This window comes from Heterodontus francisci, chromosome 49 (genome assembly GCF_036365525.1).
Source record: "Heterodontus francisci isolate sHetFra1 chromosome 49, sHetFra1.hap1, whole genome shotgun sequence".
Lineage (NCBI taxonomy): Eukaryota > Metazoa > Chordata > Chondrichthyes > Heterodontiformes > Heterodontidae > Heterodontus > Heterodontus francisci.
In genome coordinates this window covers 12,091,309-12,118,565 of record NC_090419.1, presented here as the reverse complement: position 1 = coordinate 12,118,565, position 27,257 = coordinate 12,091,309, and the positions used below count along the sequence as shown (strand labels likewise).

At 41.7% G+C, this 27,257-nt stretch overlaps 1 protein-coding gene across 1 annotated transcript in view; it reads left to right on the top strand.

Moving 5' to 3' along the window:
- The window catches only part of LOC137358302 (protein SET-like), a 104,312-nt gene extending 78,184 nt beyond the window's left edge, over positions 1-26,128 (top strand). The window contains exons 2-7 of the mRNA XM_068024233.1: positions 16,671-16,748; positions 17,234-17,345; positions 18,652-18,812; positions 20,493-20,578; positions 21,697-21,806; positions 22,370-26,128. Coding sequence (XP_067880334.1) covers positions 16,671-16,748; positions 17,234-17,345; positions 18,652-18,812; positions 20,493-20,578; positions 21,697-21,806; positions 22,370-22,491 — 669 coding nt within the window. The 3' untranslated portion in view covers positions 22,492-26,128. The remainder of the gene's footprint in view (positions 1-16,670; positions 16,749-17,233; positions 17,346-18,651; positions 18,813-20,492; positions 20,579-21,696; positions 21,807-22,369) is intronic.
- Positions 26,129-27,257: the final 1,129 nt, after the last annotated feature.

Below are 27,257 nucleotides of genomic sequence, written 5' to 3'. Positions count from 1 at the left end.
TTCTAATACAATTTACAGAACCCCTGCATTGCATTGTAAAACTTCTAATACAATGTACAGAACCCCAGCATTGCATTGTAAAACTTCTAATACAATTTACAGAACCCCTGCATTGCATTGTAAAACTTCTAATACAATTTACAGAACCCCTGCATTGCATTGTAAAACTTCTAATACAATGTACAGAACCCCAGCATTGCATTGTAAAACTTCTAATACAATTTACAGAACCCCTGCATTGCATTGTAAAACTTCTAATACAATGTACAGAACCCCAGCATTGCATTGTAAAACTTCTAATACAATTTACAGAACCCCTGCATTGCATTGTAAAACTTCTAATACAATGTACAGAACCCCAGCATTGCATTGTAAAACTTCTAATACAATTTACAGAACCCCTGCATTGCATTGTAAAACTTCTAATACAATGTACAGAACCCCAGCATTGCATTGTAAAACTTCTAATATAATTTACAGAACCCCTGCATTGCATTGTAAAACTTCTAATACAATGTACAGAACCCCAGCATTGCATTGTAAAACTTCTAATACAATTTACAGAACCCCTGCATTGCATTGTAAAACTTCTAATACAATTTACAGAACCCCTGCATTGCATTGTAAAACTTCTAATACAATGTACAGAACCCCAGCATTGCATTGTAAAACTTCTAATACAATTTACAGAACCCCTGCATTGCATTGTAAAACTTCTAATACAATTTACAGAACCACTGCATTGCATTGTAAAACTTCTAATATAATTTACAGAACCCCTGCATTGCATTGTAAAACTTCTAATATAATTTACAGAACCCCAGCATTGCATTGTAAAACTTCTAATACAATGTACAGAACCCCTGCATTGCATTGTAAAACTTCTAATATAATTTACAGAACCCCTGTATTGCATTGTAAAACTTCTAATATAATTTACAGAACCCCAGCATTGCATTGTAAAACTTCTAATACAATGTACAGAACCCCAGCATTGCATTGTAAAACTTCTAATACAATTTACAGAACCCCTGTATTGCATTGTAAAACTTCTAATATAATTTACAGAACCCCTGCATTGCATTGTAAAACTTCTAATACAATTTACAGAACCCCTGTATTGCATTGTAAAACTTCTAATACAATTTACTGAACCCCTGCATTGCATTGTAAAACTTCTAATATAATTTACAGAACCCCTGCATTGCATTGTAAAACTTCTAATACAATGTACAGAACCCCTGTATTGCATTGTAAAACTTCTAATACAATTTACAGAACCATTGCATTGTAAAACTTCTAATATAATTTACAGAACCCCTGCATTGCATTGTAAAACTTCTAATATAATTTACAGAACCCCTGCATTGCACTGTAAAACTTCTAATATAATTTACAGAACCCCTGTATTGCATTGTAAAACTTCTAATACAATTTACTGAACCCCTGCATTGCATTGTAAAACTTCTAATATAATTTACAGAACCCCTGTATTGCATTGTAAAACTTCTAATACAATTTACTGAATCCCTGCATTGCATTGTAAAACTTCTAATATAATTTACAGAACCCCTGCATTGCATTGTAAAACTTCTAATACAATTTACTGAACCCCTGCATTGCATTGTAAAACTGCTAATATAATTTACAGAACCCCTGCATTGCATTGTAAAACTTCTAATACAATGTACAGAACCCCTGCATTGCATTGTAAAACTACTAATATCATTTACAGAACCCCTGTATTGCATTGTAAAACTTCTAATATAATTTACAGAACCCCTGCATTGCATTGTAAAACTTCTAATATAATTTACAGAACCCCTGCATTGCATTGTAAAACTTCTGATACAATTTACAGAACTCCTGCATTGCATTGTAAAACTTCTAATATAATTTACAGAACCCCTGCATTGCATTGTAAAACTTCTAATACAATTTACAGAACCCCTGCATTGCATTGTAAAACTACTAATATCATTTACAGAACTCCTGTATTGCATTGTAAAACTTCTAATACAATTTACTGAACCCCTGCATTGCATTGTAAAACTTCTAATATAATTTACAGAACCCCAGCATTGCATTGTAAAACTTCTAATACAATTTACAGAACCCCAGCATTGCATTGTAAAACTACTAATATCATTTACAGAACCCCTGTATTGCATTGTAAAACTTCTAATACAATTTACTGAACCCCTGCATTGCATTGTAAAACTTCTAATATAATTTACAGAACCCCAGCATTGCATTGTAAAACTTCTAATACAATTTACTGAACCCCTGTATTGCATTGTAAAACTACTAATCATTTACAGAACCCCTGTATTGCATTGTAAAACTTCTAATACAATTTACTGAACCCCTGCATTGCATTGTAAAACTTCTAATACAATGTACAGAACCCCAGCATTGCATTGTAAAACTACTAATACAATTTACAGAACTCCTGCATTGCATTGTAAAACTTCTAATACAATGTACAGAACCCCAGCATTGCATTGTAAAACTACTAATACAATTTACAGAACTCCTGCATTGCATTGTAAAACTTCTGATACAATTTACTGAACCCCTGTATTGTATTGTAAAACTTCTGATACAATTTACAGAACCCCTGCATTGCATTGTAAAACTTATAATACAATGTACAGAACCCAGCATTGCATTGTAAAACTACTAATATCATTTACAGAACCCCTGTATTGCATTGTAAAACTTCTGATATAATTTACTGAACCCCTGCATTGCATTGTAAAACTTCTAATACAATTTACTGAACCCCTGTATTGCATTGTAAAACTTCTAATATCATTTACAGAACCCCTGTATTGCATTGTAAAACTACTAATATCATTTACAGAACCCCTGTATTGCATTGTAAAACTTCTAATACAATTTACTGAACCCCTGCATTGCATTGTAAAACTACTAATATCATTTACAGAACCCCTGTATTGCATTGTAAAACTTCTAATACAATTTACAGAACCCCTGCATTGCATTGTAAAACTTCTAATACAATGTACAGAACCCCTGTATTGCATTGTAAAACTTCTAATATAATTTACAGAACCCCTGTATTGCATTGTAAAACTTCTAATACAATTTACAGAACCCCTGCATTGCATTGTAAAACTTCTAATACAATGTACAGAACCCCAGCATTGCATTGTAAAACTTCTAATACAATTTACTGAACCCCTGCATTGCATTGTAAAACTTCTAATATAATTTACAGAACCCCTGTATTGCATTGTAAAACTACTAATATCATTTACAGAACCCCTGTATTGCATTGTAAAACTTCTAATACAATTTACAGAACCCCTGCATTGCATTGTAAAACTTCTAATACAATGTACAGAACCCCAGCATTGCATTGTAAAACTTCTAATACAATTTACTGAACCCCTGCATTGCATTGTAAAACTTATAATACAATTTACTGAACCCCTGCATTGCATTGTAAAACTACTAATATCATTTACAGAACCCCTGCATTGCATTGTAAAACTTCTAATACAATTTACTGAACCCCTGCATTGCATTGTAAAACTACTAATATCATTTACAGAACCCCTGTATTGCATTGTAAAACTACTAATATCATTTACAGAACCCCTGCATTGCATTGTAAAACTTCTAATACAATTTACTGAACCCCTGCATTGCATTGTAAAACTACTAATATCATTTACAGAACCCCTGTATTGCATTGTAAAACTTCTTATATAATTTACAGAACCCCTGCATTGCATTGTAAAACTACTAATATCATTTACAGAACCCCTGCATTGCATTGTAAAACTTCTAATACAATGTACAGAACCCCAGCATTGCATTGTAAAACTTCTAATACAATTTACAGAACCCCTGCATTGAATTGTAAAACTTCTGATACAATTTACAGAACCCCTGCATTGAATTGTAAAACTTCTAATACAATTCACAGAACCCCTGTATTGCATTGTAAAACTTCTTATATAATTTACAGAACCCCTGCATTGCATTGTAAAACTTCTGATACAATTTACAGAACCCCTGTATTGCATTGTAAAACTTCTTATATAATTTACAGAACCCCTGCATTGCATTGTAAAACTACTAATATCATTTACAGAACCCCTGTATTGCATTGTAAAACTTCTAATACAATTTACAGAACCCCTGCATTGCATTGTAAAACTACTAATATCATTTACAGAACCCCTGTATTGCATTGTAAAACTTCTAATACAATTTACAGAACCCCTGTATTGCATTGTAAAACTTCTTATATAATTTACAGAACCCCTGCATTGCATTGTAAAACTACTAATATCATTTACAGAACCCCTGTATTGCATTGTAAAACTTCTAATACAATTTACAGAACCCCTGTATTGCATTGTAAAACTTCTTATATAATTTACAGAACCCCTGCATTGCATTGTAAAACTACTAATATCATTTACAGAACCCCTGTATTGCATTGTAAAACTTCTAATATAATTTACAGAACCCCTGTATTGCATTGTAAAACTTCTTATATAATTTACAGAACCCCTGCATTGCATTGTAAAACTTCTTATATAATTTACAGAACCCCTGCATTGCATTGTAAAACTTCTGATACAATTTACAGAACCCCTGTATTGCTTTGTAAAACTTCTTATATAATTTACAGAACCCCTGCATTGCATTGTAAAACTACTATCATTTACAGAACCCCTGTATTGCATTGTAAAACTTCTAATACAATTTACAGAACCCCTGCATTGCATTGTAAAACTTCTAATATAATTTACAGAACCCCTGTATTGCATTGTAAAACTTCTTATATAATTTACAGAACCCCTGCATTGCATTGTAAAACTACTAATACAATTTACAGAACCCCTGCATTGAATTGTAAAACTTCTAATATAATTTACAGAACCCCTGCATTGCATTGTAAAACTTCTAATACAATTTACAGAACCCCTGCATTGCATTGTAAAACTACTAATATCATTTACAGAACCCCTGTATTGCATTGTAAAACTTCTAATACAATTTACAGAACCCCTGCATTGCATTGTAAAACTTCTAATATCATTTACAGAACCCCTGTATTGCATTGTAAAACTTCTAATACAATTTACAGAATCCCTGCATTGAATTGTAAAACTTCTGATACAATTTACAGAACCCCTGTATTGCATTGTAAAACTTCTTATATAATTTACAGAACCCCAGCATTTCATTGTAAAACTTCTAATACAATTTACAGAACCCCTGCATTGAATTGTAAAACTTCTGATACAATTTACAGAACCCTTGTATTGCATTGTAAAACTACTAATATCATTTACAGAACCCCTGTATTGCATTGTAAAACTTCTAATACAATTTACTGAACCCCTGCATTGCATTGTAAAACTACTAATACAATTTACTGAACCCCTGCATTGCATTGTAAAACTTCTAATATAATTTACAGAACCCCTGCATTGCATTGTAAAACTTCTAATATAATTTACAGAACCCCTGTATTGCATTGTAAAACTTCTAATATAATTTACAGAACCCCTGTATTGCATTGTAAAACTTCTAATATAATTTACAGAACCCCTGTATTGCATTGTAAAACTTCTAATATAATTTACAGAACCCCTGCATTGCATTGTAAAACTACTAATACAATTTACAGAACCCCTGTATTGCATTGTAAAACTTCTAATATAATTTACAGAACCCCTGCATTGCATTGTAAAACTACTAATACAATTTACAGAACCCCTGTATTGCATTGTAAAACTTCTAATATAATTTACAGAACCCCTGCATTGCATTGTAAAACTACTAATACAATTTACAGAACCCCTGTATTGCATTGTAAAACTTCTAATACAATTTACAGAACCCCTGTATTGCATTGTAAAACTTCTAATATAATTTACAGAACCCCTGCATTGCATTGTAAAACTACTAATACAATTTACAGAACCCCTGTATTGCATTGTAAAACTTCTAATATAATTTACAGAACCCCTGCATTGCATTGTAAAACTACTAATACAATTTACAGAACCCCTGTATTGCATTGTAAAACTTCTAATACAATTTACAGAACCCCTGTATTGCATTGTAAAACTTCTAATATAATTTACAGAACCCCTGCATTGCATTGTAAAACTACTAATACAATTTACAGAACCCCTGTATTGCATTGTAAAACTTCTAATACAATTTACAGAACCCCTGTATTGCATTGTAAAACTTCTAATATAATTTACAGAACCCCTGCATTGCATTGTAAAACTACTAATACAATTTACAGAACCCCTGTATTGCATTGTAAAACATCTAATACAATTTACAGAACCCCTGTATTGCATTGTAAAACTACTAATACAATTTACAGAACCCCTGTATTGCATTGTAAAACTTCTAATATAATTTACAGAACCCCTGTATTGCATTGTAAAACTTCTAATATAATTTACAGAACCCCTGTATTGCATTGTAAAACTTCTAATATAATTTACAGAACCCCTGCATTGCATTGTAAAACTTCTAATACAATTTACAGAACCCCTGTATTGCATTGTAAAACTTCTAATATAATTTACAGAACCCCTGTATTGCATTGTAAAACTTCTAATATAATTTACAGAACCCCTGCATTGCATTGTAAAACTTCTAATACAATTTACAGAACCCCTGTATTGCATTGTAAAACTTCTAATATAATTTACAGAACCCCTGTATTGCATTGTAAAACTTCTAATATAATTTACAGAACCCCTGTATTGCATTGTAAAACTTCTAATATAATTTACAGAACCCCTGTATTGCATTGTAAAACTACTAATACAATTTACAGAACCCCTGTATTGCATTGTAAAACTACTAATACAATTTACAGAACCCCTGTATTGCATTGTAAAACTACTAATACAATTTACAGAACCCCTGTATTGCATTGTAAAACTTCTAATATAATTTACAGAACCCCTGTATTGCATTGTAAAACTTCTAATATAATTTACAGAACCCCTGTATTGCATTGTAAAACTACTAATACAATTTACAGAACCCCTGTATTGCATTGTAAAACTTCTAATATAATTTACAGAACCCCTGTATTGCATTGTAAAACTTCTAATATAATTTACAGAACCCCTGCATTGCATTGTAAAACTTCTAATACAATTTACAGAACCCCTGCATTGCATTGTAAAACTACTAATACAATTTACAGAACCCCTGTATTGCATTGTAAAACTTCTAATATAATTTACAGAACCCCTGCATTGCATTGTAAAACTTCTAATACAATTTACAGAACCCCTGCATTGCATTGTAAAACTTCTAATACAATTTACAGAACCCCTGTATTGCATTGTAAAACTACTAATACAATTTACAGAACCCCTGTATTGCATTGTAAAACTTCTAATACAATGTACAGAACCCCTGTATTGCATTGTAAAACTTCTAATATAATTTACAGAACCCCTGTATTGCATTGTAAAACTTCTAATATAATTTACAGAACCCCTGCATTGCATTGTAAAACTACTAATACAATTTACAGAACCCCTGTATTGCATTGTAAAACTTCTAATACAATTTACAGAACCCCTGTATTGCATTGTAAAACTTCTAATATAATTTACAGAACCCCTGCATTGCATTGTAAAACTACTAATACAATTTACAGAACCCCTGTATTGCATTGTAAAACTTCTAATATAATATACAGAACCCCTGCATTGCATTGTAAAACTACTAATACAATTTACAGAACCCCTGTATTGCATTGTAAAACTTCTAATATAATTTACAGAACCCCTGCATTGCATTGTAAAACTTCTAATACAATTTACAGAACCCCTGTATTGCATTGTAAAACTTCTAATATAATTTACAGAACCCCTGCATTGCATTGTAAAACTACTAATACAATTTACAGAACCCCTGTATTGCATTGTAAAACTTCTAATATAATTTACAGAACCCCTGCATTGCATTGTAAAACTACTAATACAATTTACAGAACCCCTGTATTGCATTGTAAAACTTCTAATATAATTTACAGAACCCCTGTATTGCATTGTAAAACTTCTAATATAATTTACAGAACCCCTGTATTGCATTGTAAAACTTCTAATACAATTTACAGAACCCCTGTATTGCATTGTAAAACTTCTAATATAATTTACAGAACCCCTGTATTGCATTGTAAAACTTCTAATATAATTTACAGAACCCCTGCATTGCATTGTAAAACTTCTAATACAATTTACAGAACCCCTGCATTGCATTGTAAAACTACTAATACAATTTACAGAACCCCTGTATTGCATTGTAAAACTTCTAATATAATTTACAGAACCCCTGCATTGCATTGTAAAACTTCTAATACAATTTACAGAACCCCTGCATTGCATTGTAAAACTACTAATACAATTTACAGAACCCCTGTATTGCATTGTAAAACTTCTAATATAATTTACAGAACCCCTGCATTGCATTGTAAAACTTCTAATACAATTTACAGAACCCCTGCATTGCATTGTAAAACTACTAATACAATTTACAGAACCCCTGTATTGCATTGTAAAACTTCTAATATAATTTACAGAACCCCTGTATTGCATTGTAAAACTTCTAATATAATTTACAGAACCCCTGTATTGCATTGTAAAACTTCTAATACAATTTACAGAACCCCTGTATTGCATTGTAAAACTTCTAATATAATTTACAGAACCCCTGCATTGAATTGTAAAACTTCTAATATAATTTACAGAACCCCTGTATTGAATTGTAAAACTTCTAATATAATTTACAGAACCCCTGCATTGCATTGTAAAACTTCTAATACAATTTACAGAACCCCTGCATTGCATTGTAAAACTACTAATACAATTTACAGAACCCCTGTATTGCATTGTAAAACTTCTAATACAATTTACAGAACCCCTGCATTGCATTGTAAAACTTCTAATATAATTTACAGAACCCCTGCATTGAATTGTAAAACTTCTAATATAATTTACAGAACCCCTGTATTGCATTGTAAAACTTCTAATACAATTTACAGAACCCCTGTATTGCATTGTAAAACTTCTAATATAATTTACAGAACCCCTGCATTGAATTGTAAAACTTCTAATATAATTTACAGAACCCCTGTATTGAATTGTAAAACTTCTAATATAATTTACAGAACCCCTGCATTGCATTGTAAAACTTCTAATATAATTTACAGAACCCCTGCATTGCATTGTAAAACTTCTAATACAATTTACAGAACCCCTGCATTGCATTGTAAAACTTCTAATATAATTTACAGAACCCCTGCATTGAATTGTAAAACTTCTAATACAATTTACAGAACCCCTGCATTGCATTGTAAAACTTCTAATATAATTTACAGAACCCCTGCATTGCATTGTAAAACTTCTAATACAATGTACAGAACCCCAGCATTGCATTGTAAAACATCTAATATAATTTACAGAACCCCAGCATTGCATTGTAAAACATCTAATATAATTTACAGAACCCCTGCATTGCATTGTAAAACTTCTAATATAATTTACAGAACCCCTGCATTGAATTGTAAAACTTCTAATACAATTTACAGAACCCCTGCATTGCATTGTAAAACTTCTAATATAATTTACAGAACCCCTGCATTGCATTGTAAAACTTCTAATACAATGTACAGAACCCCTGCATTGCATTGTAAAACTTCTAATATAATTTACAGAACCCCTGCATTGCATTGTAAAACTTCTAATACAATTTACAGAACCCCTGCATTGCATTGTAAAACTTCTAATATAATTTACAGAACTCCTGCATTGCATTGTAAAACTTCTAATACAATTTCCAGAACTCCTGTATTGCATTGTAAAACTTCTAATACAATTTACTGAACCCCTGCATTGCATTGTAAAACTTCTAATACAATTTACAGAACCCCTGTATTGCATTGTAAAACTTCTAATACAATTTACAGAACCCCTGCATTGCATTGTAAAACTTCTAATATAATTTACAGAACCCCTGCATTGCATTGTAAAACTTCTAATATAATTTACAGAACCCCTGCATTGAATTGTAAAACTTCTAATACAATTTACAGAACCCCTGCATTGCATTGTAAAACTTCTAATATAATTTACAGAACCCCTGCATTGAATTGTAAAACTTCTAATACAATTTACAGAACCCCTGCATTGCATTGTAAAACTTCTAATATAATTTACAGAACCCCTGTATTGCATTGTAAAACTTCTAATACAATTTACAGAACCCCTGCATTGCATTGTAAAACTTCTAATACAATATACAGAACCCCTGCATTGCATTGTAAAACTTCTAATACAATGTACAGAACCCCAGCATTGCATTGTAAAACTTCTAATACAATGTACAGAACCCCTGCATTGCATTGTAAAACTTCTAATACAATGTACAGAACCCCAGCATTGCATTGTAAAACTTCTAATACAATTTACAGAACCCCTGCATTGCTTTGTAAAACTTCTAATATAATTTACAGAACCCCTGCATTGCATTGTAAAACTTCTAATACAATGTACAGAACCCCAGCATTGCATTGTAAAACTTCTAATACAATTTACAGAACCCCTGCATTGCATTGTAAAACTTCTAATATAATTTACAGAACCCCTGCATTGCATTGTAAAACTTCTAATATAATTTACAGAACCCCAGCATTGCATTGTAAAACTTCTAATACAATTTACAGAACCCCTGCATTGCTTTGTAAAACTTCTAATACAATTTACAGAACCCCTGCATTGCTTTGTAAAACTTCTAATACAATGTACAGAACCCCTGCATTGCATTGTAAAACTTCTAATATAATTTACAGAACCCCTGTATTGCATTGTAAAACTTCTAATATAATTTACAGAACCCCTGCATTGCTTTGTAAAACTTCTAATACAATGTACAGAACCCCTGCATTGCATTGTAAAACTTCTAATACAATGTACAGAACCCCTGCATTGCTTTGTAAAACTTCTAATACAATGTACAGAACCCCTGCATTGCATTGTAAAACTTCTAATATAATTTACAGAACCCCTGTATTGCATTGTAAAACTTCTAATATAATTTACAGAACCCCAGCATTGCATTGTAAAACTTCTAATACAATGTACAGAACCCCTGCATTGCATTGTAAAACTTCTAATACAATTTACAGAACCCCTGCATTGCTTTGTAAAACTTCTAATACAATGTACAGAACCCCTGCATTGCATTGTAAAACTTCTAATATAATTTACAGAACCCCTGTATTGCATTGTAAAACTTCTAATATAATTTACAGAACCCCAGCATTGCATTGTAAAACTTCTAATATAATTTACAGAACCCCTGTATTGCATTGTAAAACTTCTAATATAATTTACAGAACCCCTGTATTGCATTGTAAAACTTCTAATACAATTTACAGAACCCCTGCATTGCTTTGTAAAACTTCTAATACAATGTACAGAACCCCTGCATTGCATTGTAAAACTTCTAATATAATTTACAGAACCCCTGTATTGCATTGTAAAACTTCTAATATAATTTACAGAACCCCAGCATTGCATTGTAAAACTTCTAATACAATGTACAGAACCCCAGCATTGCATTGTAAAACTTCTAATACAATTTACAGAACCCCTGCATTGCATTGTAAAACTTCTAATATAATTTACAGAACCCCAGCATTGCATTGTAAAACTTCTAATACAATTTACAGAACCCCTGCATTGCATTGTAAAACTTCTAATACAATGTACAGAACCCCTGCATTGCATTGTAAAACTTCTAATATAATTTACAGAACCCCTGTATTGCATTGTAAAACTTCTAATATAATTTACAGAACCCCAGCATTGCATTGTAAAACTTCTAATACAATGTACAGAACCCCAGCATTGCATTGTAAAACTTCTAATACAATTTACAGAACCCCTGCATTGCATTGTAAAACTTCTAATACAATGTACAGAACCCCTGCATTGCATTGTAAAACTTCTAATACAATTTACAGAACCCCTGCATTGAATTGTAAAACTTCTGATACAATTTACAGAACCCCTGTATTGCATTGTAAAACTTCTAATACAATGTACAGAACCCCTGCATTGCATTGTAAAACTTCTAATATAATTTACAGAACCCCTGCATTGCATTGTAAAACTACTAATACAATTTACAGAACCCCTGTATTGCATTGTAAAACTTCTAATACAATGTACAGAACCCCTGCATTGCATTGTAAAACTTCTAATACAATTTACAGAACCCCTGCATTGCATTGTAAAACTTCTAATATAATTTACAGAACCCCAGCATTGCATTGTAAAACTTATAATATAATTTACAGAACCCCTGTATTGCATTGTAAAACTTCTAATATAATTTACAGAACCCCAGCATTGCATTGTAAAACTTCTAATACAATTTACAGAACCCCTGCATTGCATTGTAAAACTTCTAATATAATTTACAGAACCCCAGCATTGCATTGTAAAACTTCTAATATAATTTACAGAACCCCTGCATTGCATTGTAAAACTTGTAATATAATTTACAGAACCCCTGCATTGCATTGTAAAACTTCTAATATAATTTACAGAACCCCTGTATTGCATTGTAAAACTTCTAATACAATTTACAGAACCCCTGCATTGCATTGTAAAACTTGTAATATAATTTACAGAACCCCTGCATTGCATTGTAAAACTTCTAATATAATTTACAGAACCCCTGTATTGCATTGTAAAACTTCTAATATAATTTACAGAACCCCTGTATTGCATTGTAAAACTTCTAATACAATTTACAGAACCCCTGCATTGCATTGTAAAACTTCTAATATAATTTACAGAACCCCTGTATTGCATTGTAAAACTTCTAATATAATTTACAGAACCCCTGCATTGCATTGTAAAACTTCTAATATAATTTACAGAACCCCTGCATTGCATTGTAAAACTTCTAATATAATTTACAGAACCCCTGTATTGCATTGTAAAACTTCTAATATAATTTACAGAACCCCTGCATTGCATTGTAAAACTTCTAATATAATTTACAGAACCCCTGCATTGCATTGTAAAACTTCTAATATAATTTACAGAACCCCTGTATTGCATTGTAAAACTTCTAATATAATTTACAGAACCCCTGCATTGCATTGTAAAACTTCTAATATAATTTACAGAACCCCTGCATTGCATTGTAAAACTTCTAATATAATTTACAGAACCCCTGTATTGCATTGTAAAACTTCTAATATAATTTACAGAACCCCTGCATTGCATTGTAAAACTTCTAATATAATTTACAGAACCCCTGTATTGCATTGTAAAACTTCTAATACGATTTACAGAACCCCTGCATTGCATTGTAAAACTTCTAATATAATTTACAGAACCCCTGCATTGCATTGTAAAACTTCTAATACAATGTACAGAACCCCAGCATTGCATTGCAAATTTTTGAAGAACTGCTAACATTGTACCTCTTTAAAAAGGAAGCGAGGGGTAGACCAAATAATTACAGGTCAGTCAGTCTAAAGTCTAATGTCAGTAGTGGGCAAATTATTGGAATCTATTCTGAGAGACAGGATAAACTTTTGCTTAGAAAGGCACAGGTTAATCAAGGATAGTCAGCCTGGATTTGTTAAGTGAAGATCTTGTCTGACCAACTTGAATATTTTGAATAAGGAACGAGGAAGATCGATGTGGGTAGTGCATTTGTTGTGGTCTACCTGGATTTTAGCAAGGCATTTAACAAGGTCCCACACGGCAGACTGGTTTAAAAAATAAAATCCCATGGGATCCGGGGAAATGCAGCAATTTGGAAACAAAATTGGCTCAGTAACAGGAAACAAAGGGTAATTGTTGATGGCTGTTTTAGCGACTGGAGGGCGGTTTCCAGTGGTGTTCCGCAGGGCTCAGTACTGGGTCCCCTGCTTTTTGTGGTGTATTTTAATGATTTGGACATAAATGTCGGGGGCATGATTCGGAAGTTTACAGATGACACAAAGATTGTCTGTGTGGTAGATAGCGAGGAGGATAGCTGTAGGCTGCAGGTAGATATCGATCGTCTGGTCAGATGGGCAGAAAAGTGGCAAATGGAATTCAACCCGGAGAAGTGTGAGGTGATGCATTTGGGGAGGTCAACCAAGGCAAAGGAATGCACGATTAATGGGAAAATACTGAGAGGTGTAGAGGAAGTGAGGGACCTTGGGAGTGAATGTCCACAGATCCCTGAGGGTAGCAGGACAGGTCGATAAGGTGCTTAAGAAGGCATATGGAATCCTTTCCTTTATTAGCTGAGGTATAGAGTACAAGAGCCAGGGAGATTTTGATGGATCTGTATAACTCATTGGTTAGGCCACAACTTGAGCACTGTGTGTAGTTCTGGTCACCTCATTACAGAAAGGATGTAATTGCACTGGAGAGGATACAGAGGAGATTTACGAGGATGTTGCCAGAACTGGAAAAATGCAGCCATGAGGAACAGTTGGATAGGCTGGGGTTGTTCTCCTTTGAACAGAGGAGGCTGAGGGGAGATCTGATTGAAATGTACAAAATTGTGAGGGGCCTGGATAGAGTGGAGGTGAAGGGTCTATTCAGCTTAGCAGAGAGGTCAGTGACGAGGGGACATAGATTTAAAGGGATTGGTAGAAAGATGAGATGGGGAACAATGTTTTTCACCCAGAGGGTGGTGGGGGTCTGGAACTCACTGCCTGAAAGGGTGCTCGAGGGAGAGACCCTCATTACATTTAAAAAGTACTTGGATGTGCACTTGACATGCCGTAACCTACGAGGCCACAGACCAAGAGCTGGAAAGCGGGATTAGGCTGGATGGATCCTCGTTGGCCTGCGCAGACGGAATGGGCTGAATGGCCTCCACCTGCGCTGTAAATTTCTTTGATCCCTTCCCATCTGAGTGTAATTTACAGAGAACGCCCGCTTTGCAAGTTTGTCTTTGCAAAATAAAAAGAAGGCAACGGTGCGGACAAGCCTCGGCAGTGTTTTGAGGCAAGAGGCTGGTTTCCATTTGATGCCAAACCCAGGCACTGCAAGGAGCCAAAATCTCTGTGCTGGTGCAGAAAAAAAAACAAACAAGCTTCACGGGGGGTGGGGGCGGGGTGGGGGGGAAAAATGATTCACTTGTGCCATAAAAAGTTTTTGCTAAGAAAATGATTGTTTTGTTTTCACTTGGGTGGGCCGAAGGGAAAGACCTTATTGCACAACAGCCTTTTGGAGAGGAACCCAGTTTTATGCAATCTTTGGCTGCAGAGTGGCTGTCTTGTTTCTCCAGCTCTCCCCACCTCAGCACGTCCCAAAGCGCGCCTCAGCCAGTGACGTGCTTATTTTTTTAAAATTTGAAGTGTGGTCACTGATGTAATTTTGGAAACGCGGCAGCCAAGTTGCACGCTGCAAGATCCCACAGACAGCAATGTGATAATGACCAAGGTCGTCAGTTTTATTTTTCGTGACGTCCCTCCGATCTCGGTGGTGGGACTTTTTTTTTTACATCCACCCGAGAGGGCAGATGGGGCGGGGCGCATCGGTACTGTACCTCCGACAGTGCGGTGCCCCCTCGCCCCTGGGAGTGTCGGCCTGGATCATGCAGCTCGAGCTTCTGGAGTGGGCCTCTAACCTATGACCTCTGACTCCAGGATGACACTGACACTTAAGTACATGTGAACTTCTGCTTGCAGTGCTGTTTTTGTATTTAATTTCCATCCTAAAAGATAACTTGCTTTTTAGCAAGTGGAATTACCTGTGTATTTTCTTCATGGGTTATAAAGGGAAAACTGGAAATACACATCAGTGCTTGAAAGTGGAGAAGACTGCATAGATTTTCTGGTACAGTAAACTGTGTTCAGATACTATTGAAGTGCTGTCTGGACTGACCGCGCTGGCTCCTTGCAACCCAGTAGATCAACGTTCAGGATCCTCATCCTCCAGTCCCACCCCACCCACTGGAACCTGCAGTCAGATTAACTCTCTGCTCCTCTGCCCCTCCAGATTACTGCTTCTCCCTCACTCTGCCAGTCTGCCTTCACAGCCGTGACTACCACTCGCGTTGCCTCATTTTACCCATCTTGCATTCAGGGTCTTCCTTCATTTTTAAGACAGCGACGCTGCTGTTGATCGCGCCTGCCCCTCTCCTTCCCCGCCGTCACTTGCTCTCGTCGCCGTCCTCTGTTGCCGCTGGCGGCCATTGCGAATGGTCCCGCCTATGCGAGGGGCCTGTTAGCAGACGTCGTGGACGGCTGAGGTTGCTGTGCTGAGGGGCGATGCTCCTCCAGCCGGCGGAGTCCCCTGCGCGCTCTGCTGTTCCCTGCTGGGTGTGGCTTGCCCCCCTTTTTTTTTTTTGCAGGCTGCTGCACGGTTGCCCAGGCTCGCTGACGCTCCTGCACATTCCCAGCAGCGCCGACTGGTGACGATTGAGAGTGGACAGACGGTAGTTATCCTTACCCCGTCCGTCACCCATGGGTGCTGGGGGGGGGGGGGGGGGCGTTGCGGGGTGCACCTTGCTAACCCAGCTGTGGGCAGTGAGCTCGGGATGGGGCAGCTGATGATTGAATGAACTAACTTGAAGTGTGAAATCACTTCCTTGACTCAAGCTTCCAGTTCCTCAACCACCCACAGCTCTCAGCTCTCATTGATGAGAATGATGAAGAGGCCTTTAATTATATGATGAGGCTGGAGGTAAGAATCTCGATGAATTATGTGATTGGTCTCTCCCCTGCCACAATACACAAATACTTAGACAATCGCCTTTTGGGTTTCGATTCTTTTTCTGTCTCTCTCTGTCCGTGGGTTTCTTCCCAATACCCCCCTCCTCTGTTCTAAATGAGTAACTCTGGAGCAGCCAGCGGTGTTCCTGCGCTGGTTATCAAATAACTGGGCACACAGACCAGTGACCCACTGGTAGCTCTGCTCACCGTGGAGCTTTCCCTGCCCGTCTAACCGCGAGTTAGGCGCAACTTACTGAAGAGCTGTTCCCGTTGGGGAGCTGCCTCTTGTCCCTCCGAACCCCCCCCCCCCCCCCCTTTCAGCATCCACGCGGTAATTCTCATGGCACTGGTTCCGCAGCTGCTTTAGGCTGTAGTTAATCTGCCGGGCATCCCCTACCCCGGTGAAGGGCATCCGACTTCCAGCTGTTACCTTCCGGCTGTCTTTTAAACCCGCAGGTTGAAGAATTTGAAGATATCAAATCCGGTTACAGAATCAAGTTTAGCTTCAACGAGAACCCTTACTTTGAGAACAGCCTGATCATCAAAGAATTTCACCTGGGAACTGGAGGTGAGAGGAGAGTCGGAGTTGTTTTTGGCTGGTTTGGGAGTGCAGTCTGCCCACCCTGCTTTATTTCTGTTATTCCCCTCCCCAGTGTTTAGTGAAGTGAAGCAGTAGGACCAGTTTTCAGTCGATTTTAAACTTGACTCTCTGGTGTTCTGCAGCTCCTTTGATCGTTTAGAAGTGACCTGCAAAATGTACGACAAAACCTGCAATTATGGAGCGACGCTGACGGGGTAAAAGAGACCCAGGACGCTTTACAGGAGCGCACGACAACCAGTTTAACACCCAGGCATATAAGGAGATATTGGGAGGGGTTGCCCCAAAGCTTGGCCAAAGAGGAAAGCTTTGTGGCAGAGAGGTTTAGGGAGAGAATTGCAGAGCTTGGGGCTCGGCAGCCAATGGCGGAGCGAGGGGAATGCGCAAGAACAAAACTTTAAATATCGAAAGGTTGATGGGGTTTAGTATTCTGAGCAAGTCATCAATTAAACCCGAGTTCAGAATTCTGAACCTGGACGTGAAACATCACTGTAAATGTGTGCTTCTCAACTTTGACCGTGTGGAGTTGTGCAAAGCCTTAAGGACGCAGCAGGGTGTTTGGATGAAGGCTGCACCCGTCTAATGCTGTTGCTGGATGAAGGCATCCCCCCGTGGAGTCGCCACTGCCCATCCGCAACACAGGAGATTACAGCACAAGACGGTCGCACTCGATCAGTGAGCCTGCAGTGACTGATGTGGGTAATGGGTAAAATATCATGCTGCCTTGGTAGGGGTTCTCTTCTGAGACAGATGAGTTGCACCTTTTCCTTGTTGTTTTTGTATTTTAAGAGTGAACTACATTGGACAGCGTAGAGGAGCTTTACTCTGTATTTACCCTCATGCTGTACATGTCCTGGGAGTGTTTGATGGGGACAGTGTAGAGGGAGCTTTACTCTGTATTTACCCTCATGCTGTACCTGTCCTGGGAGTGTTTGATGGGGACAGTGTAGAGGGAGCTTTACTCTGTATCTAACCCCCATGCTGTACCTGTCCTGGGAGTGTTTGATGGGGGACAGTGTAGAGGGAGCTTTACTCTGTATCTAACCCCCGTGCTGTACCTGTCCTGGGAGTGTTTGATGGGGGACAGTGTAGAGGGAGCTTTACTCTGTATCTAACCCCCGTGCTGTACCTGTCCTAGGAGTGTTTGATGGGGGACAGTGTAGAGGGAGCTTTACTGATCCTTTACCTCAAGCTCAAAATCTGCAGCAGCTAGAAAGAAAGCAGCTCACCGTTGCCTGCTGCAGCCTGTGTGTGACGTCTCCTTGTTGTGTTGCAGGGAAGCCTGTGTCCCAGTCCACTCCCATCAAATGGAAGAAGGGGATGGATTTGACGGCACTGAGCAAGGGAGTGGATGACAAGGGCAGGAAGCGAGGGCATCGCAGCTTCTTCGCTTGGTTCACAGAGCACCGGAACCCCACCACCGACGAGATCGCCGAGGTATGTTGTCACCGATCCCCCCCCCCCCCTGCCCTTTGAAATGGCGTGGATCTCTGGTCGTGTGTGTGAATGCAGTGTGCAGTTGCAACTGCAGGCCGGATGGTCTGCGTGAATGGCGGCGAGTCATACTCTGCTGATGGGTCAGGAGTGGGAAGGGATGGAACGCGGTCTGGCTCCGAATTACTATTATGTCTATCACGGGACAGTTAACGTTTAAAAAGGGAAAGTCAAATTCCCAGTTATCACTGAAAAAATTATGCCACAGGATTTTACGTTTTAAACAGAAAACTTTACTAGTGTTAAACAACGCTTACACTTAACACAACGTCAAATCACCTATACTTTAAACTTAAAATCTTAACTTGAAGATGTATACTTTCAACTCTAAGTTTCAACAGGGCACCCTTGTTTGACTTTTACTTCCACCCCAAGAGTTCCACTATACTATACAGCATCTTGGCGGCTTATTCACTTCTCCTGGGACCAGCGGAATTCACTTCGATTTTCCTTGATCTCTCAGCTGTCTTCCGAGGTTTGAGATCTCCCTCCAGCGTCTGGCTAAGCAAATCCTCCAGTTCTCTTCTAAAACTGGACATCCCAGCTTGAGCACGGAACTTACTCAAAACAAACACCCCTGGTTCCTGATGCCCTTTTTACTCTCGAGCCCAGCTGTTTCCAAAGCCAGCTGCCTTCTGTCAACCAGCGCACAGAAAAAAAAACACCAACCAGCAGGCAACTCCCTGCATCATCTATCTCCATAGCAATGTGGTGCATATGGGATGTTCCAGAAAGCCATTTAAGCTAACTGCCTCCAACTCCCAAAATATCTCTTTGATTCCTGATACCCACATAAACGATTGATATTGATTAGAATGACCGAGCAACCTCCTCGACACTTTCTGATTGAAACTGGACGGCGCAGTGGTTAACCAGGCAGCCTCACAGCTCCAGGGACCCGGGTTCAATTCTGGGTACTGCCTGTGCGGAGTTTGCAAGTTCTCCCTGTGACCGCGTGGGTTTTCACCGGGTGCTCCGGTTTCCTCCTACCGCCAAAGACTTGCAGGTGATGGGTAAATTGGCCATTGTAAATTGCCCCTAGTGTAGATAGGTGGTAGAGGATATGGGATTACTGTAGGGTTAGTATAAATGGGTGGTTCTTGGTTGGCACAGACTCGGTGGGCCGAAGGGCCTGTTTCAGTGCTGTATCTGTAAATAAAAAAAATAATAAAAACTTCCAACTGAACAAGCCCACCTGCTGTTTTATGACTCTCACTCTGTCTATGTAAGCACTCATGGAGAGACCTTTGACCTTTACGTCTTGGGTGGTCTGCAACCCTCTGAAATTCTTACCGCTGCACATTTATGAACCAGGTGATCGTAACACAGCCGGAGCTGTGCCCGTGTGGCGTCGAGGATGGATAGAATCCAACCTTCAGCTCTGCCCCAGGTTGTGGCAGCCCTCACTGCACAAACACATCGAGAGCTTGCCTCCCCGTGTGTAACCGTACCCGGGGGCGGGGCGGGGGTTGCGGAATTGGACATTCCTTTCCTTTCGGCTGGGAATGACGGGTGTTAACATGTCTTGAGTGTAAGAATCTGCGGACTGAGTCTGTGTCGTTGCCTGTTTGTGTGAGTTGTGTGTCGAGGTCAAGCGCCCTGCTTTGTCGCCTTGCCTCTCAGGTGCTGAAGGACGATATGTGGCCAAATCCACTGCAGTACTTCCTGATCGCTGAGAGCGAGAGTGGGGAAAACGGCCTGGATGACAGGTGAGTGGAGACCGACGGCGTGCTCTCCATCTGCGATTGGAAATATCTCCCAGTACACGTGAGGGAGAGTGGAATAGGACTGCCTTTAAAAGTCACTGTACTTGGAAAGAAAGGTGTTTGCATTGCAGATGTGCTGGTAGTTTTTTTTTAAATTTTTGCCCTTTGCGTGTCTTTAAAGACATCTCCCCTCCCCAGGTTGCATTGGGATGCTGTTTCGACAGGGATCCTGTACATCGTCCGTCCCTCCTTCCTTTGAGCCCAGATGGCATTGGCTATTGGATGGTGGGGTTTGGTTGGGGGTGGGGGTTAACGGGAGAGCTCCGATGCAGTTCCCATTTGTCACAGGAGCCCTGGGCGCCTTATTCGCTCCCCTCCCCCACCCCGCTCCAGTTCCCTGCCACAATCCCTTGTGAAATGACCCGTTTGACAGTCGGAGGTGGCTGAAAGTAACCAGTTGTCATGGTGTGGCTTGCGTCACTCTGTGGAGTTTCACAAACTGTACTTCCTCTGCACAGACGGGGGGAAGTGGGGCCATTTTCCGTGCTGCTGGGACTTTATCCCTGCTCCTGGTTAAGTAAAAAGCGGCAGTTCACGGGCATCTGCACAGCCCAGAGGGGGGTAACCTGACCGGCCGCCCACCCTGCAGTTAACACCAGCTGACCTACAGTGGGGGGAGTCGGGCTCACAAACGGGGGCAGCCTCATCCTGCAGCCAGCCCTGGGCTGGAGAAATGTCCCGGGTGCAGGAGGAGGCCATTCGGCCCCTCGCGCCTGTTCTGCCCCGCCGTTCTGCGTGACCACAGCTGACCTGTATCCTCACTCCATCTGCGTGCTTTTCTTCCATATCCCTTTAATACCTTCAGCTGGAAAAAAAAAAATCTGTTGGTCACGGGTTTAACACGATGGATTTGCGGGAGAGTTTTCCAAGCTTTGGATGAAGGAAGTGTTCGCTGACCACTACGCTGATTTTAAGGTTGTCTCCCCCCCGACTCCGCCCAGCTGGAAGGGTTTCTCTCGGTCCAGTCAATTGATTTCAAAGTACTTCCGATTTTTTTTAAAAAGAAACTCAGTCGGAGAGCGGCGGGTGCTAACCCTCTTTGCAATCTCCTCCTGACGCAGCGATGAGAACGGAGACGACTCGGTGGTGATTGTGGATGAGGACGAGGAAGAGGATGACGATGATGTGCAGGAAATCATGGACAACGATGAAGAAGAGGACGAGGAAGATGGTGAGTCGGGTCAATCCCGCAGCCCGGTGCGACAGGAACAAAAAATACGCGCTCGCCCGCAAATGGGTGGGAAGCAGAGTTGGACTTCTGCCCCTCCCTCCCTCGAAAACTGATTCAGACTGTGCCGGACACCCTGCGGCCGTAACGGCCAGCTAGCTGTGTAAGACTGAAGGCGATAGACCAGCAGCAGAGATCCACGTGCGCTGCCTATCCGACTCAGCTCTCCCCTGGGCCTGTTGCTGAGAGGGGGTCGGGGGTGGGTGAGGGGGGGGGGGGTGGGGATGAACTCTACCATGGCTACGGCTGCCCAGGTCTACCCGCTGGGCAGAGAGGTGAACCAGCGTGCGAGCACGCGTCTGGTGAGGGCGGAGTCAGATTCAGTCTGGCGGCCCGAGCTGTGGAATTTCCTGCCTGCGCAGCCCACCCCCCACTTCGCCCGGTCAAGATTCCCACAGATGACCACCTAGGAGGGGAGGGAGAATCGCTAGGGTGGGGGGGGGGGGGGAGGTGCGTGACCAAAACTCTGGCATTAACACGGCTGTGAACTTCTTTTTCCCCCGAAGGGTCAGAGGATGACGACGATGACGTGGAGGAGATTGATGAAGGGGAGGAGGTGGAAGAGGAAGGGGTCGAGGTGGAAGGGGAGGAGGAGGAGGATGAAGCCAAGGAAGGTGGTGATGGATAAACATTCCCTCTTTCCCCAACCCCTTCACCCCTTCCAAACAAAAAACAGTTGAAAAACGGGTGCATTCGCTGGTGTGTGTTTGCGTGAGAGTGAGCGTGTGTGTGTGTGTGTGTGTGTGTGTGTGTGAGAGAGAGAAAGAAGGAACCACTGGGAATCTAGAGCTTAGCCTGAACGTGTGGGAACAAGCATTCACCTCCCTCTGATTTTAAACGTTTCTTAAACCGCCCTCTTCGGGAGGAATCCGTCAAGGTTCCCGCTCCCGATCGCTCTGGCGGCGACCCCCGTCGGGAATCGGGGCGCTGGACTCCGGGGTCCCGATGCCCCGTGCGGCTGAACAGCCCGCCGGCATTCACGCGCCGTGATTCCGAGGGGCTGTATCCGCTCGAGGTACCCGAGGGCAGCCGGTGCTTGTGGAGCTGTATTCCAGGGAGAGTCTGAGCCAAGGCGCAATAGAACCAATTTATTTTTTGTTTGAGAAAAAAGAATTCCCACAATTTCATGTTAAGGTAGCGTGCTAGTTTACCAAGTACACATTTATATGGACAGATGGTATTGTTAGCAGGGACATGGGTTTTAGTGCAGTCCGCACTTGTTAGCTTCACGTGTACATATTTTAATACGCAGGAGAATATAGAGTAGACTAACCTCTGTAGCTGCTCGTGTGGTGTAGAGGGAGCTTCACCCCATCTAACCTGATCCCCGAGGTTCCTCAATGCTGATGTCAGTGTTTGCAGAGGATTCTCTCCATTCCCCCGTCCCTCATCGATTAAAGAGAACCCCGACTGTGGCATGGTTGCCGACTCTCCTCCGCGTTGAGGTTAAAGAGATGGCGTGCCACGGCTGGTCGCGGTTTCACGTGCTGCGACTTGCAAGCCCCTTCTGCTTCCGCCCGCTCGCCCAGAGGGCGAGTTAGCAAAACCCCACGGGCACGGCGCCTTGGTGTGTGGAACGGGAGGGGGCAGCGGCAAGCATCTGCTGTGTTCATTTCGCCCGGGGTCGCGCAGTAATGTGCCTGGCGCATCCTCGCGAAACTGGGAGCGTTCGTTCCCCTCGCCCTGCATGCCCGCCCCCAGAAGGGTACCGTTTTCCCTGCATCCGGCGCCTCCCTTTCAAATTCTACTTCTCTCCAGCTTTGATCAGCTCTGTGTTTGCTGTTTTGTTTTGTTTTTTTAAAAAAAGAAACTTTAATTCCCGTGGGTGTTCCTGAATCGTGTCCACTTCCATTTTTATAGCCTGTTCTTGTCCCACAGGATTTGTTCTTTCTGCTCTCATCCTGAGTGAGTGAGTACGTGTGTGTATACGCGCGCTGAATGCGGCTTCTTTTCTACAACGTTGCATGTATATACCAGTAGATACAAACAGTAGTGCTGTTTCCCCAACTTGAGACATCTCACAGCGAGTACTCGAGACTGTAGGCTGCTTTTTGGGAGCAGTGTTGCTGCAGAAGGAGGGCAGGGGCTGTCTGTTTTTTTTTAAACTAGGGGTGCCGGAGTGTGTGGACTGGCCATCTGATCTTCTACAGAACTCCCACTTGTCTCTCGCACATCGTGCCAGCCCTCGACCCCTTTGGGGTTGTGCCAACGGTCAGTATCCTCGGGCCTAAGCAACGGGTTTGAGGCTAATCAGCCCAGTTCCAAATGTGTAGGCCCGCAGTGCAAAGCTTCCCCTTTATGGGACACTAACCTCCATCTCGCTCAGAGGCAGCGAGGTGGCTGCAGTGGGAAATGGAACAATGCAGGACGCTCCCTGGAGTTTGGGACGCAAGCATCTTATTGTCCGCAGCTTTACTCTGTATCTAACCCCCCGTGCTGTACCTGTCTTGGGAGTGTTTGATGTGGACAGTGTAGAGGGAGCTTTACTCTGTATCTAACCCCCGTGCTGTATCTGTGCTGGGAGTGTTTGATGGGGGACAGTGTAGAGGGAGCTTTACTCTGTATCTAACCCCCGTGCTGTACCTGTCTTGGGAATGTTTGATGAGGACAGTGTAGAGGGAGCTTTACTCTGTATCTAACCCCATGCTGTACCTGTCCTGGGAGTGTTTGATGGGGACAGTGTAGAGGGAGCTTTACTCTGTATCTAACCCCCGTGCTGTATCTATCCTGGGAGTGTTTGATGCTGACTCTTGGGATCTGAAATGGGAGGAGTCTGCACCCCTGACCCACACCTTTAATGAAGCAGGTGGTGTCTGGGTATATACTGCAGTCTTGGGACTGAAGTTTAAAAAGTTGCATTTCCCCTGTACGCCTGTGGCTTGGAGAGTCTCTGTTTCACTCCCTCTATAAAAGGGACAGTGTTGTTAGTGGGTTACGATGGTCTCACGTTCCCTCAGAGCTTAGCGATTGAATGCTTTGCCAATTGATGCCGAAACCAGGAATCGTGAGGATCTCTTTGCTCGGCGGGGTTGCGCCTGCTGCTCTTCATGCCAGTCAGGGACGGGCGAAAGGGATGTTGAAAACTGCCCTGGTTCGAGAAGGAGACTGTCAGGACGGGCTTACTGCTCCCCATCGCCATTCTGGGAAGCTACCCGTGCACGGGGAAGTAGGGCCTGCTCTGCGTAATATTTTAACGACAAATTTCTGCTCTTGCCACCCCGCGGCTAACCTGCCACGCCTGAGCTGTTCCGCAAGAGAGGACGTTGTGTGCGCTGGAGATGAGATGGTTTATAAGGGGTGTGGGACGCTGCTGCTGAGACGGGCCCTGCCCTCCCGCACAGACGTACACGTGCATTCCAGTGGTGGAGAGGGTTCAGGTGTCACTGGGTGGCCCTGAGTGATTTTTCCTCTCCTCCCCTCCCCTGACTCGGGCACTGAGGGCAATGATGGTGACCCCTTCTGCCCCAGCTGCCAACAGCGCGGGCTGGAGATAGACTCTGGGGCATCCCAGGTGCCGCACTCTTACCACCCGAGTGGTGCGTGGAATAGAATTTATTTTTTGTATTCGCTCCGTCCTCTTAAACGATTTGAAACTCCCTTTTTTTAAACAAAAGGTTTTAAAAATACCATCACCTGGTGTATCGCAGCCGTCTACAGTTACAGTCCGACATTTCCTGGCAGCAACTAACAAAGCTCGGCCATGTGTGTGTGTGTGTGTGTGTGTGTGTGTGTATAAACTTTTAAACGGCATTTCCGTGTAGCAATAAAGGGCAACTTTTATAGGTGAGCGTCACAGCAGGGAGGGCTGAGTTGCAGTGCGAGGCCAGTCCGTCATGTAGGTGACGAGTGACACCTCTGCGATCTCATGCCAACTACCTGCTCCCCGTATTTTCCCTCCTTCCCCACACCACCCCCCCCCCCCCCCTCCCCACCTCGTGCTCGCCACACACTAGGAAGTGTAAACTTTTCCCCAGCGTGTGTTCTTTTTAGATTATACTTTGAATGACGGAATCCTGCTTTTATTGGGGGGGGGGGGATTTTGCTGTCTCTCCTTCCCCCACCCCCACCTCTTTCCTCCCCCGATATCTCTCTTTCTGTTGAGAATTTAAGGAAGAATAGGTTTTATGTTGTAATTAAATAATATTGTGTAGTTCTTCTGCTTTGGAGTCCAGTTCTTTTTCTGGAAGTTGGAGTATATCTGTTGAGTCAGAAGCACTGTAAGTGAGGTTCATATTTTTCGCCAATAAATTCAGTTTTGTCTCCGATTGCTCATTTGGCCCTTTGAACTGACTTGGTTCCGATATCTTTTATCTTGGGTGTGTGCGTTTCCCTCCCCTACCCTCTTACCACCCCTCCCTCCTTCCCTCCCTGCTCTTTTCCCCCTCCTCCCCAACACTCGCTCGCCCTCCCCCACACTTACTTGTTAACACCTGATTTGTTCCTCCTGCTCAAATGATATTGGGCTATTTGGCTGTGGCGGGTGTCGTAGCACAGCTCCGTGCTGGAGCCACTGTGTAAGGTGGCAGGAGTGTTTAAATATTGGGCCAGTAGACCCAGGGGCAAAGAACTTAGCTTCTCTTTTAATAATCGCCCGAGAGGGCAGAGGGGCTCCTCGGTTTGACTTCCTCGTGGCAAAGAAGGCCATCCTGACAGGGTGGCACTCCCCCCCCCTCAAGCGCTGCCGTCCCCAGAGAGAGAGAGAGCAGGGCCCGTCCAGTTCACCATTTGCCGTGCTGCCGACAGTCGTGTGATTTCAGCGACGGGCGTAGTCGACTGTTCAATTTCGATCAGTTCATCTGCAGCAGAACCAGACATGGGGCACGACAAATAGCCCCAGTGGTGGTGACAGCTTTGGGAGCAGGTCACCTGTGCACGGACTGCAGAAGGCAGCTCACCACCACCTTCTCAAGGGGCAATTGGGGATGGGCAATAAATGCTGGTCCAGCCAGCGACGCCCGCGTCCCACAAACGAGGATTTGATAGGGGAGTCAGAGAGAGACTGTCTCTTCTGGCTGTGGGGTAGGGAGAGGCGCGGATGTCTGAACAAGGGGGCAGAACCTTAAAATTCAAGCCAGGCTGTTCAGGGGTGATGATCTTCACACAAAGGGGGAGTGGAAATCTGGAACACTCTCCCCCCAGAAAGCTGTCGTTGGTGGGGGGGGGGTCAATTGGAATTTTCGAACCTGAGATTGATCGATTTTGGTTACGAGACCAATGCGGGGAGATGGAGTTAACATACAGATCAGCAATAATCTCATTGAAGGACAGAACAGGTTAGAGGGCTTGAATGACCACATACCATGCCTCGTTACTCTACAAGCATGTCCCAAAATGTTGTTTTCAGGTAGAACTTTGTCTGAATGCTGACTAGTTTGTTCTCCGACACAGACTTCG